This window comes from Acomys minous (genome assembly GCF_964271855.1).
Source record: "Acomys minous genome assembly, chromosome: 3".
Classification (NCBI taxonomy): domain Eukaryota; kingdom Metazoa; phylum Chordata; class Mammalia; order Rodentia; family Muridae; genus Acomys; species Acomys minous.
The window spans coordinates 55,693,329-55,711,239 of record NC_140485.1 but is presented as its reverse complement, the minus strand read 5'-3'; the positions used below and the strand labels follow the sequence as shown (position 1 = coordinate 55,711,239).

The following is a 17,911-nucleotide window of genomic DNA, read 5'->3' as shown; positions in this document are numbered from 1 at the left end:
TTCTCTCATTTCAGGAACTTCAGGCAGATTAATATATTAAACATTGGTAACCAGGCAGTGATGGCACACAGCTTTAGTCCCAGCATTTGGGAAGCAGAGGCAGGTGGATCTCTGAGTTCCAGGCCAGTGTGTTCCACAGAGTAAGTTTCAGGCCAGCCAGAACTACACAGAGAAACCCTGTTTCCAAAAACAAACAAAACCTAAAAAGTTGGGCGAGGTGGTATACACCTTTAATCCCAGGCATGCAAGTGGTGTGATGTACATGTGCAGACAAAACACCTGTACACATAAATTTAAAGAACAAAATCATTATTTAGACCATGTTACTATTTACAGTCTAGATAAGCCCACGCGCTACACAGTTAGCTCACGGTCAGCGCCGCACTGTCATCTCTAGCCTTACCTTTCCATGCTGTTTCCTTTGCCCTCTATACCAGCTACATGCCCTTCTGTGGGTTGTTTGTTTGTTTGTTGTAAGATGTGAAGCATATTTCTACCGTCAGTGTTGCTAGCTCTTGATTTTTATCTCCTTGATGAGGCCTTCTTTGGCCATCTTTTTGGAAATCTAGCCTCATTTTTGTTTTTTTTCACTATTAATTTAACTCCCTGCTTCTCTCATCTTCCAGCAGTGGAGTGCTGAGTTTCATGAGGGCAGTAGTTTGTATACTGCTGAATCTCTAACACCTGCAACTCTGCCCCATTGAAAGGTACCCAGTGATTAAGGAAGTGTGAAACAGCTGGGTGGTAGTGGCACATGCCTTTAGTCCCAGCATTCAGGAGACAGAGGCAGGTGGATCTCTGAGTTTGAGGACAGCCATGACTACACAGAGAAACCTTGTCTTGATAAAACAAAAAGAGGGCAGGGCGTGGTGGCACACGCTTTTAATCCCAGCACTTGGGAGGCAGAGGCAGGCAGATCGCTTTGAGGTCAAGGCCAACCTGGTCTACAAAGGACTGTCCTGAGTCCAGGACAGTCAAGGCTACACTGAGAAACTCTGTCTTGAAAAACCAAAAGAAAAAGAAAAAAGAAAATATGAACTGATTCTATTAAGTGGAAGAATATGCTGCAAATGGAAGATATTTCTCCTAAGAATATAAAAAGTGCTGTTTTTATTGATCTGGTACTGATTCGAAGTATTTTAGTTCTGATATATAGAAAAGTATACTTACCAACCTTGTTTGTACAGGGCTGTCATGTATTAGGAAGACCTCATTCTTGGTTGTGTCACTCACGGCTTTGGCTCCTTGCATATCATTGCAGGGATAGCATCAGTTGTGGAGCTGAAGCAGAGTTCAGTGATGCAGAGATTGCTCACAGGCTGGATGCCCACGGCCATAAGGTAAGTCGTGTCCTGCAGGAGATCAGAGGGCTCAGGCTGTGATCCTTGGTTACTACTTCCAGTTGTGCTGCGTGGCATACTCTGCGCTGAGTAGAAGAGTCCATTCATGGGGCTCTGCTGAGGAAAGCCGCACTCCAGAGGCGGCCTCACTGGCAGTCCCACACTTTTGACACCATATGTCTGTTCTCACAATGTCCAATTCCATGCTGTGCCCCGGCTTAACCAAATCCAGGTTTCTGTAGGACTACTAAAGTAGCCTGGCATGGTGGCGCACGGTGGGTCTCTGTGAGTTTGAGGCCAGCCTGGTCTACAAAGCAAGTCCAGGACAGCCAAGGCTACACAGAGAAACCCTGTCTAAAACAAAACAAAACAAAACTACAAAAGTAGAGCACACAAGATAGCCCAGTAGTTAAAGGCACTTGAGGAGAGCCTGGCATCCTAAATTGTATTCCCAGGTCTCACATGGTGGAGTGTTGAATGATCAATATTGATTCATTATCTTAATAAATCAAAGTTTACTCCTTAACCAGCTTTATGCCCAAATAATCACATAGCTAGAGTAGGATCTATTTAATTAGCCTAGAGCACAATGCTGAGCAATAGTTACTCCATCTAAACTTCCCAGCCAGGATCGTTTCCTCCCATTCAGATTTCCCACATTATACTTGCTTTTTACTCATCTCCTAGGCCCAGCTCATTCCTCCTGGTGTTTCCTGGTCCTCTCCACACACTGTCCAACACACACTGGACCAGGATGTCCTCCCCTATTCTCTCCCTTGCTCAGCATTTGGCTACTTGACTTTATTGCCATACAGAGAACTAATGGTGGCATGTTTACATAAATTTGAGACAATGCAATGTGGGGTTGAGAAATGAGTATTTGAATGAACAAGGGTAAGCTGTCCACAGTCTCCCAGAACACTTTACCACCAGTGGAGGGAGAGCCCCAGCTACTGCATTGTCCTCGGATCGTCACACGTGAACCCTGATGTGTTCTCTCTCTCTGACACACATAGTTAAAAAGTCTAATTTTTTAGAAGATCTAATAAGCCTGGTGTGGTCACACATGCCTTTAACACTAGCATTTAGGCAAAGGCAGGTGGACCTCTGTGAGTTCTAAGATAGCCAGAGCTATATAATGAGACCCTATCTATCTTTTTTTTAAAGGTAATATAAATTGTTTTTATAAAAATGTATGTGTCTTATCCCCATGTATAATTTTATTTTACCTATTAAATCACAAATTCTAATGATCATGCTTATTTGCAGTGCTGAAAAGTCTAAAGGCTGTCTCTGTCTTTAGGGGCGATCAGGGGCCTTCGGACCGGGCCCTGAGTCTTGCTGTTCATTGTGTTGAACATGATGCCTTTATTTTTGCCCTGTGTCAGGATCATAAACTGCGGATGTGGTCTTATAAGGTAGGCACTGCATAGGTTAAGATGTGCGTATGCAATGTGGAGGAATTGAAAACAGACCTGCTGTTTTTCTTTTAAAGACGATCACATCATTTGGTTTGGAAATTATGATTTACTTTCAGATCTTTTTTTTTTCTTCTGTTTCTTTTTTCTTTTAATTTTATTAATTTATTCAAATTTGTCTGCATGCAAATATGTGTGATTAATGTATGTCTGGTGCCTACGGATGTCAGGAGAGGTGTTGGCACCCCTAGAACTGATGTTAGAGGTGGTCTTAATCCCCACAACTGTCTTATTAAAAATCCATGTTAGGGCTAAAGAAATGGCCCTGGCCAGTAGTCGTTAACAGCACAGGCTGCTCTTTAGAGGATTGAAGTTTAATTCCCAACACCCATATAGTGGCTCATAACTGTCTGTAATTCCATTTCCAATGGATCTGATACCTTCTTCTGGTTTCCAAGGTACCAGGCACATAGGTGTACACAGATTTACATGCATGTAAAACACCAATATACATAAAATTAAGAAAGGAAAAAGAAAAAAAAAAGCAGAGGAAGGTAGATCTCCATGAGTTCGAGGCCAGCCTAGTTTACAAAGTGAATCCAGGACAGAGAAACTGTCTTGAAAAAAACAAAAAGGAAAATAACCAAACAATGCATGTTGATAAAATGATTTTCAAGATCTAACAAAAAAACAAAACTGGTAATGATTTGTGTTTGTTTTTGTTGAGACAGGGTCTCACAGTGTAGCCCTGGCTGGCCTTAAACCTGCTGTGGTAGACCAGGCTGGCCCAGAACTCAAAAATCCACCTGCCTCTACCTCCCAAGTGCTGGGATTAAAGGTATATGCCGCCACTAAATCATTTTCTTGAAAGGTAAGGGATGTAGTTCTAGCCTCAGTATGTTGTTGTTGTTGTCAAAATTTTTATTTATTTATTATTTATACAGTATTCTGCCTACACGCCAGAGGAGGGCACCAGATCTCATTATAGATGATTGTGAGCCACCGTATGGTTGTTGGGAATTGAACTCAGACTTTTGGAAGAACAGACAGTGCTCTTAACCTCTGAGCCCTAGCCTCGGTATTCTTAAAACATCAGCTGTTGACTCTTCTTTTGGGCAGGACCAGATGTGCCTGATGGTGGCTGACATGCTGGAATATGTCCCTGTAAACAAAGATCTTCGGCTCACTTCAGGAACAGGACATAAATTACGGCTTGCATATTCCCCTTCCATGGGGCTCTACCTAGGAATATATATGCATGCTCCAAAGCGAGGACAGGTATGAAGTAAAGTGTGTGTGTGTGTGTGTGTGTGTGTGTGTGTGTGTGTGTGTGTGTTATACACATATATAAATAAAAGTAAATTTCATATATAAGTGATATATATATCACTTTTATATATGTATATGTATATATATAAACGTCAGGCTCATTAAGTCCACTTAAGCTTTGTTTCAAATGTTAAGTTGTTCAAGAGTGATTGGGTTTTATGCTGATACATGAATAAGAAAATAAGGAAGAGGTGGTAAAGATTAAAGGGAAATTTAAGGAAAAGTTAGGAAAACTAAACGAGAAAGCAGATTTGAAAATCCAGGTGAAAAAGATGAAATTGCTGAAAAAGAATGCAGTTATTAGTATGTTAGTAAGTAGTTATGAGGAAATTAATATTTAGAAATAATATTGTTCACCACCCAGACACTGGTGTTGTTTATAAGTGAGGCATACAAGATGTATTCAATGATGTAATCAAGTAATAAATAGCCATGTGCTGTGTAGTTGGCATGGTACTGTGCCTTCTATGTAGCAACAGTTGAGGGTGCTTACTGTAATGTGTCTCCCTCGCTTATTGGAGCTCTGATTCCCCTGTCAGATTTCTGTGCTGGGAAGTTTGTTATTGTTGTTTTATTTGTCCTTTTATTTGCCTTTATTGGAAACACATATTTTCACTATGGCTTTGAGTCTTTCTTTCCAATCTAAAGGCTCCCTTTAGCATCCCCGCTGGACATGTCTAGCGGTAATGCCCTTACTTTCTGTTTATCTATGAATGTCTTGGTTTCTCCTTAATGTTTGAAGAACAGTGTTTCCAGCTGGCCAATGCCAGCTTCTTTGGTAGGTTGAATACATCATTGCACTGCCCGCTGTGCTGCCGACGAGAGGTCAGCGGCCTGTCTCAGCAGCCCTGTGCGTTTGGGGGTTGTGTTTTGTTTTGTTTTGTTTTTCACTTTATATCCTGGTCATAGCCACTCCCTCCTCCCGGTCCTACCCTCCTTCCCTGTTTCCCCCACCCCTTCTCAGAGAAGGGGAACCCCCACCCCCACCCTAGCATATCAAGTAGAATCAGGATTGAGCAGATCTTCTTCCTCTGTGGCCTGGCGAGGTAGCCCGCCAGGGGTAAGTAATCAGAAAGCAGGCAATAGAGTCCATGTTGCCCCCATTCCCCTTGTTGGGGACCCATATGAGGACCGAGCTGGCCTAGGTCCAGTCCAGGTATGGTCCTTGGTTGGAGTTTCAGTCTCCACAGCCGCCGCCCCCGCCCCAGCCCTGGTTAGTTGGCTCTGTTGGTCATCTTGTAGAGCTCCTGTCCCCTCTTGAGTCTTTCTGTCCTTCCCCCGACTCTTCCACAAAACTCTCTGTGCCCCACCCAGGGTTTGGCTGTGAGTCTCAGTTCTGTTTCCATCAGCTGCTGGGTGGAGCCACTCAGGACAGCTATGCTAGGCTCCCATCTGCAAGCACAGCAGATTATGTTAATAGTGTCGATGGTTGGCTGTCTCCCATTGGGTGGGTCTTGGTTTGGGCCAGGCATTAGTCAGAGATTTCCTCAATCTCTGCTTTATTTTTATCCCTGAGTGTCTTATAGGCAGGGTGAGTTTTGGGTTGAAGTTTCTGTGGGTGGGTTGGTGTTGCTCTTTCCACTGGGAGCGTGTCTAGTCAGAAGGCGGCCTCTTCAGTCTCCATGGCCCCTGACTTGGAAGTCTCACTGGGCTCTGCTGTTCCTCTCCTGCCTGAGCCCTGAGCCCTGACACCTGTTCCCTCCAGTGGAAATTCTCCTAACGGGGCTGGGGTGATGGTTTAGTGGGTGCAGGTACTTGCCTTCATCCTAACAACCTGACGTCAATCCTCAGGACACACATGGGAGAAGAGAATCTCCACGCGCTACTACACACATGAATACTAAGTACATAAATACAATGTAATAAAAGTTAAATAAGCCTGGGGTTGTGATACATATTTAATGTTAGCATTCAGAAGGCTGAAGCAAGAGCGTCATCATGGTTTTAAGGCCACACTAAGAGACACCATAAGACTGCCCAAAAGGATGGGCGCACACCTTTAAAGCCAGCACTTGGGAGGCAGAGGCAGGTGGATTGCTGTGAGTTTGAGGCCAGCCTGGTCTACAAAGCGACCTAGGACAGCCAAGGCAACACAGAGAAACCCTGTCTGGGGCGGGGGGGGGGGGGGGGGCAGAAGACTGTCCAAAAGAAAAAAAAATGAATAAAGTTATTTTTTCTTGTAAGTCATTTGAGAAATTGCACTCAGCCAGCATTTCCTGGATCTTTGTTGTTTAGTTTGGGCAACAGTCCACAGTACATGTTTTGCTGTTCTGCTTAGTGTGCACTTGTGCAATGATAGGCATATAGCAGGAAATTTCATGAAACATTTATTTTTTTTATAACAGATACCACAGTGTATTGATGAATTCTAACTCGTTGTTTGTAGGGTTATTTTATTGTGGCTTTTAGGATCTGTTGTGGCTTTTTGTTTGGTTTTTGAGGCAGAATCTTACTATGTATAACTGGCTGGGCTAGAACTCAGAAATCCACCTGCCTGTGCCTTCCAAGTGCTGGGACTAAAGGCCTGCACCACCATTCCCAGCTTTATTCATTCTTGGTCTTCATGCATGCTAAACATACACACTATCACTGAACTGTCAGCCCCTATATAGATTTTTTAAAGATTTATTTTCATGTTTATATATGTGTTTGTGTGAGTGTGCACACATATGTGTACAGGTACCATAGAGTCTACAAGAGGGTGTCAGATCTCTTGGAGCTGGAGTTACAGGTGTTAGCTGTCTGCTGTGAGTGATGGGACCTTAAGTGCTCTTAACTACTAAGTCATCTCCAGCTCCCCTACATATTTCATGCTCTTTTTCTCAGAAGACAATTTCAGTGCTTATTTTTTCCGTTGATAGCTTGCTTGTGGGGCAAGGACTATAGCTTAGTGGCACAACTACCTATGATGAGTAAAGTGCTAGGCTCTAATCCCCACTATTGAGGAAAATGAAAAAAATCAACAATTTTCTCTTTCTAGAAAGAATGTTTTTTAAACCCAGGTATGATGGGCATACACCTTCATCCCAGGACTTGGAAGGCAGAGGCAGGCAAATCTGTGAGTTTGAGGCCAGGCAGTCCTATATAGTTCTAAGGCATCCACAGCTATACCTAAAAATTGTCTTTTTTTTTTAAAAAAAAAAATTTTTTTTTTAAAGCAGTTACAGGAGGGTGGTGACAAAATGGCTAAGTGGGTGCCCGAGTTTGCAACTAAGCTGTACAAGCTGAGTTCAGCCCCCGGAACACACGCGACAGAAGCAGAACCAATCGTGCAGGTTGTCTCCTACACACACTCAAATACTTATGCATATACACATACAATAAGGGTAAAACAAAAAAATTTTAACTTCCTGTGAGAAGTTGCCTACCTATAGTATAGAGCCCTGATCATCACATTGTCAGTGCATAGTGAATTTTCTGTAGTAAAATTGTCAAAAATATTATTTATAAATATCCTGTGCTTTAATTTCTTTCTTTTGTCTTTTCCTACATGTAAGGGATTGAACCCAAAATCTTATTAAGGTAACGGCTTTACCACTGAGTTAAACCTAGCCCTCACCTATCATTTAAGAAAGCCTTTTATATGTTTATATAATTTATACATAATATTTATGTCCTTTAAGTTTGTATGTACATATGTGGGCATGTGCACTACATACATTTCAGGTGCCTGTGGATGCTAGACAGGGCATTAGATCGCCCTGGAACTGGAGTTACAGGCAATTGTAAGCCACAGTGTGAGTCCTGGGAACCAAAGCGGGGTCCTCTGCAAGAGTAGTAAATGCTCTTAAATGCTGAGCCGCCTCTCTAGGCCCATCAAATGTCATTTTTCTGTTTGAAGCTTTTAATTTGGAGAATAGTTTTGTCATTGCTGTTTTTGGGGCTCAAACCTAGAACTTTGCAACACCCTAGGCAAATGCTCTGCTGCTGAGTCCTATTCCTAATCCTTAGTGGTAGAGGTAGAGACTTAGCGGTGAATAGTCTTATAATTTTATAGGAATTGTGTGAGTGTGTGTATGTGTGCAGTTGGTCACTCACTAGCACTGGGGATCAAGCATAGGGCCCCATAGCATGGTTTCTAAAGTAGTTATAGTCGTAGACTCAGTGGTGATTGCAGGGGGAGAAGGCACAGGGATTGGGGATTGAGAGTATAGGGGAAGTTGTTTGATGGGACTAAGTTTCAGCTTGCAAGATGTAAAGAGTCCTGCACATTGGTAGCGTAGCAACGTAAATGTATTTAAGCTGCATTCTTTTTGGTTTTTTGAGACAGGGTTTCTCTGTGTAGCCTTGACTGTCCTGGACTCCCTTTGTAGACCAGGCTGACCTTGAACTCAGACATCCGCCTGCCTCTGCCTCCAGAGTGCTGGGATTAAAGGCGTGTGCCACCATGCCCGGCTTTAAGCTTCGTTCTTAAAAATGGTTAAGATAGGAATTTTATGTTATATTTTGGTGAAGTCTGATAGCTATGTTTCCAGCACTCTGAGAGAAGAGGATTGTGAGTTCTTATCTTAGAAGAGTAACATGTTGATTAGATGAGGTAATGGACTACTAACTTGTGTTTCCACAGTTCTGCATTTTCCAGTTGGTGAGCACTGAGAATAATCGCTATAGTTTAGATCACATTTCTTCACTGTTTACTTCTCAGGTAAGTTAAACTAACCTGCGCATTTCACACAGGCCCAGTAAGGAGGCATTGGCTGTAGATTAATGAGGTTGCTTGTCCTTGTAATCATAGCTGCTTGTGAGTGTGAGGCTAAAGGGTCATAAGACACAGGAGTTCCAGACCAACTTGGGAACGCAGTGAGAACGTCTCAAAAGGCCTCACCCCCACGGTGTTGCTATGGGAGTATGTTCTTAAGATACTTTGTGTGTAGACAGTTGTGAGCCCACCATGTGGGGGCTGGGAACTGAGCCAGGGTCTTCTGGGAGAGCAGCCAGTGATAGAGAAACAGCTTAAGTTGGGTTTTATCAAGTTGTGTGGCACATTGTGTGTTATGCATTTTTCTCTTGTCAATATAAATTTACCCTATCCCTTTTGTTTTTATTTTCTCCCACTTCTTCCTAGGAGACACTGGTCGATTTTGCCTTAACCTCAACAGATATCTGGGCCTTGTGGCATGATGCTGAGAACCAGACAATTGTGAAATATATCAACTTCGAACAGTATGGAATATTTAACCTTTCTCTTCCGACTTTACCCCAGGAAGAGCCATCCTGGGATGAGATCTTTTCATATAGAGCCACATAGTCAAATTTTAAGGATTCTGATGTGTTTGTCTAGATTATTTTTCTAAGTGTCACCTTTGTTACTTTTTGGTTTTAGAGCAAATATGTTTAGGGTTGGGCTTAGGTAAAAGTAGCATATTTTTTAGGAGAAGTACCCCCAAATACTTCTAATCTGGAAACTTAATCCTAATACCTAATGTCCTTACACCCACAGCTTAACAAAAACAGTGAGGTTTTTTTTTAGTCTTAATTTCCTTGAGATAAGATAAGAGATAGATTGAATTGGTGTGGTTCTTTGAAATTTATAAAAACAGGAAACTTTTCCTCATGAGAAAAATGAACTTTGGGCGCCTCAGAGTGTGGCTCAGTAGAGTGCCTTCCTTGTATGCAAAGCCCTAGATTTACTTTCCAGCACCTCATACAAGCATGGTCTTGCAGGCTTGCAATAATTCCAGAATGCTGGATGTAGAGTCAGGAGGGTTAAAAATTCAAAGTCATCTTGTGCTACATAGTGAGTTCAAGGCCAGCCTGGAGTACCTGCATACCTTGTGGGGAGAGAGAGAAGTGAGAAGACAAAATGAGCTTCAATAGATAGAGCAAACCTAGGATTTAATGATATAAAATTATATTGCACAATATTTATTTATTGTTTTTCTGAGACAAGGTTTTTCTGTTTAGGCCTAGCTGTTCTTTGTAATCCAGGCTGGCCTCGAACTCACAGCAACCTGCCTGCCTCTGCCTCCCGTATGCTGGGATTAAAGGCCTACGCTGCCGCCACCACCCAGCATACATTGACACAATTTGATGTTTTGATCATCTCTACTGTTAGTTGCACTTTTACCTAATGCACTTTGGGTTAGTGTTAAATTTTAACAGCTATGGTCCTGGAGAAATGGCTCAGCATTTAAGACTCATACTGTTCATGCAGAGGATTTGAGTTCAGTTCCCAACACCCCTGTGGGGTAGCTCATGACTGTCTGTGACTCCAGCTTCAGACGTTCCTGTTCTTCTTTCTTCCTGGGACACTTGCAGTCACATGGGCACACAAATACGCATACACATGATTCAAAATAGAAAAATTTTGTTTGTTTGTTTTCGACAGGGTTTTTTCCATATAGCCCTGACTCAATCTGTGGACCAGGCTGGCCTCAAACTCAGAGATCTACCTGCCTCTGTTTCCCCAGTGCTGGGATTAAAGATGTGCACCACCACACCCAGCTTAATCTAAACATTTTTGTTAATGTTTACAAATGTATTTATAAGCAAATATAAACATTTGTTAATCAAACACATAACCACTGAAACACTCTCCCATTGCTTTTTGGGTAAGTGTGAAATACCCTCTTGGTGAGATTCCTTTGAGAACAACTTAACCAAATTGAACCCTTGGCACTAAACTTTAGAATAGAATTGTAAGACAGTCTATTCTGAACCTAAGCCAGACCTTGAAAAACAAAGTAATCAAAAAACCCGGGCTTGGAGCTGAGATGGTAGCACAAGCCTATAATCCCACTACTTGGAAGGCTGAAGCAAGAGAATTGAGGTATTGAAGCCAGTTAGGGCTACAGGGTAAAACCGTGTCCTAAATCAAACAAAAAGGGCGTTGGCTCTGGATTCAGGATTTCAAGCCTGGCTCTGCAGCTTACCAGCTGTGATAGACCATCTGCAAGTTGGATGTATTACATCCTCCAAGGGGATTGTAAGCCATGCATGCGTAGTGTCTGGATTAGCACCTTGCATAATATCTAGTATAAATTAAGTATGAAGGAAGATCAGCTGTTTGTAGATTTATCATTCAGGTTTTAAGTTGAGGGGCAGCCTGTTAAAGAGAGCTTTGGGGCCAGGAGAGAAGGCTCAGCCGGCAGTGTGTGCCATGAGTGTATGAAGACCTGAGTTTGGCCCCGGCACCATGTGGAAAGCCAGCCAGCCGTGGCACTGCACACTTACAACCCCCGCTGGTAAGACAGAGCGTGAGGCTGGCTCCCTGCAGCTTGCTGGGCAACTTAGTCTAGCTAACTTGGTAAACTCTGTTTGAGACCCTGACTCAAAAAATAGGGTGAGGGGCTGGGAAGTGGCTCCGTAGGTAAAAGTGCTTACTCCTGGAGCCAGAACTCATGGTGGAGGGACAGAACAGACTCTCAAAAGTTCCCCTTTTACCTGCACATATCTGTTGTGGCACCTGTGTGCCTGCTTTCACCACACAACAATAATAAAAATGGGTAAGTAAATAATTTAAAACATGAGAAGGATTGAGAAAGGCATTTGGCTTTGAGCTCTAGCCTCCACAAGGACATCAATGTGCCTACACAGACAAAGATGGTAAAAAACATCTATTAAAAACTCTTCTCGCTAATAGAATTAAGTAGTGGTTGGTTGCAGGGCTTCACTGATGAGGCCTTACCTATTCAGATACTGCCAAAGTGTGTGCCATTTTTTGGTAAATTTTTGAACTTTTTTCCTATAGTAATGTTGCAGGTCAGTGGAATCCAGTCTTTATGCAGCCTCTGCCAGAAGAAGAAATTGTCATCAGAGATGACCAAGACCCCAGAGTAAGTTATGTTAACTGTTATGTTATTGTAAGAACCACTTGAATTACTTTTTTTTTTTACCCTTAGATAATTTGAACTGACTGAAATAAGAAAGCAAATGCTCAGTCTTGGCTTTCATATAGGGCTGGCACAGTGCTTTCAGGCTTCGCCTCTTCACTCCGCCTCCTTCCTTTCTGCTCTTGGTCTCAGATAGTGCCGCCTGCCCTGAGAGAGTCCACATGCTGTATGTTTAGCTTCCGTAGAGGAAACAGCAATGCTCCATTCTGGGTCCTTCTGACAAATCAGCCTGGCCTGCGTGATATGTTAATTCCTGGTGTTTTCTCTGAGGAGAATAGTGTTCTGCGCTAACATGACGTCCATGCACGTGTTACAGATGGGGGGCCAGAAGACAACTTTCTGGAGTTAGTTCTCCACGTCGCCATGGGGTCCCAGGAATGGAGCTGAGGTCATGAGGCTTGGTGGCACGTGCCTTTACATTGTTACCTGCTGAGCCATTTCAGTGGCTAAGAATTTTTAACTTTCTCTTCTAGATTATTTTAGTTTATGTGCATGAGCACTGGCTTGCACGTCTGTATATGCATCCTGTGCTTGCCTGATGCCCACAGAATTCAAAACAGGGTCTTAGATCCCCTGGAAGTAGAGTTAGGAATGGGGGTGAGCTGCCGTGTGGGTGCTAGGGTCCAAAGCTGGGTCCTCTGCAAGAGCAGCTAGTGCCCTTAACCTCTAAGCCATCCATCTCCCCAGCCCCAACCTTTTTTTCTGTTGTTGTTGTTGTTGTTGTTGTTGTTGTTGTTAACAGGGTTTCTCTGTGTAGCCTTGGCTGTCTTGGACTCTCTGTGTACACCAAGCTGGCCTCAAATTCACAACAGTCTGCCTGCCTCTGACTCCCTAGTGCTGAGACTAAAGGCGTGTGCCAGCTTCAGGTAAATTCTGAGGAGTAGCCAGGCATGGTGGCACACACCTGTAATCCCAGCATTTGGGAGGCAAAGACAGGCCAATTGCTGTGAGTTCGAGGCTAGCCTTGTCTACAAAGCAAATCCAGGACAGCCAAGATCACACAAAGAAACCCTGTCTCAAAAAATTGAGTATAGCTCAGTGGTAGAGAACCTGCATGCATGTTCAGTCCCCAGCACCGTATGGTAGGTGGCTACATCTGATAAAGGGTGGGATAGTGGTGCGTGCCTTTAGTCCCAGCACTTAAAAGGCAGAGGCAGGGCCAGCCTGGTCTACAGAGAGTTCCAGGACAGCCAAGACCACACAGAGAAACTGTCTTGAAAAACAAAACAAATAAAAACAAATCTGGTAAAAGTATATGTAATAATTAAGTGTGAAAAAGTAATGCAGTACAACAAAATAGGCCAGTCTCTTCATTCTCAAAGATACACATCTTCAGAATGAATGAGAAAAAAAATTCTGGTTGATGCCTTAGTGTTAAATGGGCTAGGCTGAAATAATGAGGATTTTTTTCTTATAAGCCCCACTTTAATATCTGAAATTGAATGCTGTTGAAGTGTTAATCCTTAGAGTTCCTTGGTAATGTTTATTTATTATTATAGTTAATAAGTTCTGGCTTTTAAGTTTTGCTTAAAGCCAAAGTCACATGCTAATAATTACTAGACTTTTGCTCCATTGTATTCATTTTATCACCCACCAAAAAGCTCAGTAGAAAAAAAGATTCTATAATAAATGTCAGTTAGACTTAATGCTTAGAAGAAAATCTGGTTTATGAGACTTGTTGAAAACAATGAGGCGGCATACATGGCAGTTTTCTGTCCTAGTCTAGTCTTTGTGTGAGAGTTTTCTGCAGTTTATTTTGTTATATTTAGAGTACCTATTGTCAGTTTCTCCCCACCCCCAAGACAGGATTCTCAGTGTAGCCTTGGCTGTCCTGGACTCACTTTGTAGACCAGGCTGACTTCAAACTCAAAGAGATCCAAGTGCCTTTGCCTCTCTTAGTGCTGGGATTACAGGTGTGCACAACCGCCTATTTTTTTTTTTATATTTGATTCCTTGTGGAGGTGGTTTGGAAATCGACTTGTTTTAACTATTGTTTTACCAATGCACATCATGCACAGGCTGGGTCTACCCTTTGCATTTGAGATTGACAGCTGACCCCTTGTTTTCCGGTGGTACCCAGTAAGCTGCTGTACAAATGCATTCCCTTCAAAAGGATCAATCAGCCTGACCCCAAAAGCACTGAAATCCCCACTGAGACTGTGAAAACACACCACTGCAATGTAGCTCCTTATTGCTCAGGCTTGGAAAGGCAGTGTCCAGTTCATGTAATAGAAATGTACACGTTGGTTTCACAAATTCCATTGTATTTTTCCCAATGTCATCTTCTTCAGAATCATATAGCTTTTGTTTTAATGTTCTAATAGGAAATGTATTTGCGGAGCCTTTTTACACCAGGACAATTCATAAATGCAGCTTTATGTAAAGCTTTACAGGTAAGGAAGAACATAATGTTTACCTAAAACTATTTCTGATTTTATTGCTATATTGTATGATTAATTATTCTTTTGTTTTTCATATATTTGCTTGTAAATACTATTGTAATTTGTTTTAACTTTTTTTTTTTCATGAAATAAGACTTCTGCCTGAGAGGTGGGAGTGGGAAACATTTTGCCAGTGATAGGGGAGCATGCCACAGTCCAGATTGTAAGACAACACTATGGTAAAAAGAAACTAGTCGCCAGGCGTGGTGGTGCACACCTTTAATCCCAGCACTTGGAAGGCAGAGGTATGGTCTACATTGTGAGTACAGGAAAGCCAGGCCTATTACACAGAGAAACCCTATCTCAAAAAGAAAAACAAAAAACAAAAAACCAAAATATTCTACACTGCATGAAATCTTTATACTTGAAAGAGATTTAAAGGTTAATTATGATTGATTATGTGTTGTTTATACCCTTTTGTTAGTACAGTGGGGTCCACGCTTAGGATTCAGAGTAAGGAAGATTCAAAATATATTAGCGTCAAGGCGGGTATGGTGGCATATGACTACTATCCCAATAGCTGGAGGCTGAGGCAGAAGGATTATGAATTAGAGGCCGTCTGTCTGTTGCATACTGATACTGACTCAGAAAAAATATTTTATATTCACAGTCATGAGTTAAAAGTTGTTTACTATTTTACAGAAAGTGTTTTCTTGTTGTTATTTGTTTATTGTGTTGTTTTTGAGGAAGACCTTAAACTTCTGATCTTTCTCCTGATAGTTGGGATTATCTATGTACACAGTAGGTCCACTTTAAGACCCTTGCCATCTTTCTAAATGCAAATAAACAATTTCTCTCCCACTTTCTTCCCCTTTCCTGTTGATATTGCGGGGGGGGGGGGGTTGTTTTTAGATGTATTTTATTTTGTGTGTATGTCTGTGTACCACATGCATGCTTGGTGCTGAGGAAGTGGAGCTTCCTCAGCTGTGTGGATGCTGGGAACAAGAACAGCAAGTGCTTTTAACCACTAAACCAGTTCTCCATACATACACACACTCTCTCTTGCTCCTCCTGCTCCTCTTTTTTTTTTTTTTTTTTTTTTTAGGCAGGGTTTCTTTGTGTAGCCTTGGCTGTTCTAGAACTAGCCCTGTAGTCCAGGCTGGCCTTGCACTAACAGAGATCTACCACTACCTGCCTGGGGTTGTGTTTTAAGACAATATGACTGCCGGGTGGTGGTGGCGTACGCCTTTAATCCCAGCACTTGGGAGGCAGAGGCAGTCGGATCGCTGTGAGTTCGAGGCCAGCCTGGTCTACAAAGTGAGTCCAGGACTGCCAAGGCTACATAGAGAAACCCTGTCTCAAAAAACCAAAAAAAAAGACAATATGACTGTATAGCCTATATTAGCCTCGAAATCGCCATGTAGACCAAGTTGGCCGTGAACTTTGCTTCTCCAGCCGCAGTCTCTGAAGCACTAGAGTACAGGTGTGACAGTTTATAGGCGTTGACTCTTCTTTAGGGTAGGCACACTCTTTGGCTGTCTAGTTACTATGTGTTTTATGTTTTCTCTGTCATAAAACTATGTGATAAAATGACATCACTTCTGAGTAGAGTGCTCTGTTTATTTTCTTCTCATCACCATTTTGTCCTTGTTAACAGTAACTAGTTGGGTTGCTTTGGTTTTGTGTGGTTTTTTTGTTTGTTTGTTTTGTTGTTGTTGTTGTTGTTTAGATTTTCGAGACAGGCTTCTCTGTGTAGCCCTGCTGTCCTAGAACACACTCTGCAGACCAGGCTGGCCTCAAACTCAGAGCTCCACCTGCCTCTGCCTTCTGGGTTAAAGGTGTGCATAGCCACGCCCAGCAGTAATACTAGTTATACAATAGCAGTTTCATAGTATCTAGTATACAGTTACGATATGAGGGGCTGGCGAGATGGCTCAGTGGGTAAGACTACCACCTGCCCTTCCAAAGGACTCCAGTTCAACTCCCAGTTCCCACGTGGCAGCTCACAACTGCCTGTAACTCCAAAATCAGACACGCTCACACAGACATTCAGGTTAAACACCAATATACATAAAATTTTAATTTTTTAAAAATATAATCCATAATTAATGCATTAAAAGCATAAGACACAACCAAATTCCTATTAGAAGGCTCTCCCTAGCAGAGTGACACCGTCATTACACAGACCTCCTCTCCAAGTGGGCAATAGATATTTTGATTTTAATTAGTTTTTTAAAATGATCTAATGTACTTTATTATAATTATTCCAGATTCAGATTTCTAAAGCTTATCCTTTAGAAACTTTAGTCTAAAGTTGCAAAATAGCTCTTGCTGTTAGAAATCATTTGTGCAGTGTTACGAGAGGAGGGGACTCCAGCATTCCTGAGATTGCTGTGTGGTTGAATATGGCCTTAGTGCCCTTTAGGCCAGACTTCCTTCAGTTTGGGTATTTTATAATATTCTGATATATTTCTTTCAATTTTAGATTTTCTGCCGGGGAACTGAGAGGAACTTGGATCTTTCATGGAGTGAACTGAAAAAAGAAGTTACTTTGGCTGTTGAAAATGAGGTGAGGTGTGGGTAGGAGCAGGACTCGGGGTTGTCTAACAGCTGAACTCAGACTTGATCGTTTATCATGTTAGTACAAAGTATAGACACTCAAGCCTCTTCGTTAGGGGCTTTGATAGGTATTTACATAGCCCATGGGATTTAATGCGTAAGAAATATTTCGTAGATTAAAAACCCCAAAAAGTTCAACTTTTCTTTCTTTGTCAGCTCCAAGGAAGTGTAACAGAGTATGAATTCTCCCAGGATGAATTTCGCACTTTGCAACAGGAATTCTGGTGCAAATTCTATGCCTGCTGCCTGCAGTATCAAGAAGCCCTCTCCCAGCCTCTTGCTCTACATCTGAATCCTCTCACAAACATGGTGTGCCTTCTGAAGAAAGTAAGGGAGCTGGATCATCCGGAGCTCCTTGCATAGCACAACGGGTCTTCAAATGTTACTGTGCACATGGTGCCATTTTTAGGACTCTCTGGTTTTTAGTCATTTACCTAAAGATATACTTCATTTGAACTTTAATAGTCTTCTCATTATTGTTGGTACTTTCAGATTTTTATCTTATTTTTTTAATTCTTTATTGATGCACTTTCGAATTTAAAATAAGAGTGTTGGCTCATGCCTGTAACTGCTAACTTGTAGGAGACTAAGTGGGAGCACCACTGTGATTGCAGGTCAGCCTGGGCTAGAATGAGACCCTACCTCAACAAACAAACAGAACCACAGTAGCAGCAGCACAAGATCTCTGTACTCCCTTCACACGCACTCATCATTTGTCAGCTTTCATGTTGCTTGGTTGGTAGGTAGGTAGTTGGGTTGGTTTTAGTGCTAGGGATTGAATCCGAGCCCACTCATGCTAACGAGCATACATAATGCCACCAAAGTATATCCCCAACCCCAGCTTGCTTTTTACCCCTCCTCCTCCTCCTCTTCCTCCTCCTCCTCCTCCTTTTCTTCCTCCTCTTCTTTCTTCTTCTTTTCTTGAGCCACTGATGCCTTCATATCTGTAAATGTTTCAGCACACATCAAGAACACAGATACTGGCTCTGGAG

General features: G+C 42.3%; 1 protein-coding gene across 1 annotated transcript in view; it reads left to right on the top strand.

The window, feature by feature from the left end:
• Window positions 1-17,911, top strand: part of NUP160 (nucleoporin 160) — a 56,375-nt gene that overhangs the window by 6,167 nt on the left and 32,297 nt on the right. Inside the window, exons 5-13 of the mRNA XM_084774775.1 lie at window positions 1,262-1,340; window positions 2,644-2,758; window positions 3,878-4,036; window positions 8,655-8,732; window positions 9,153-9,250; window positions 11,778-11,862; window positions 14,244-14,312; window positions 16,786-16,869; window positions 17,076-17,246. Coding sequence (XP_084630901.1) covers window positions 1,262-1,340; window positions 2,644-2,758; window positions 3,878-4,036; window positions 8,655-8,732; window positions 9,153-9,250; window positions 11,778-11,862; window positions 14,244-14,312; window positions 16,786-16,869; window positions 17,076-17,246 — 938 coding nt within the window. The remainder of the gene's footprint in view (window positions 1-1,261; window positions 1,341-2,643; window positions 2,759-3,877; window positions 4,037-8,654; window positions 8,733-9,152; window positions 9,251-11,777; window positions 11,863-14,243; window positions 14,313-16,785; window positions 16,870-17,075; window positions 17,247-17,911) is intronic.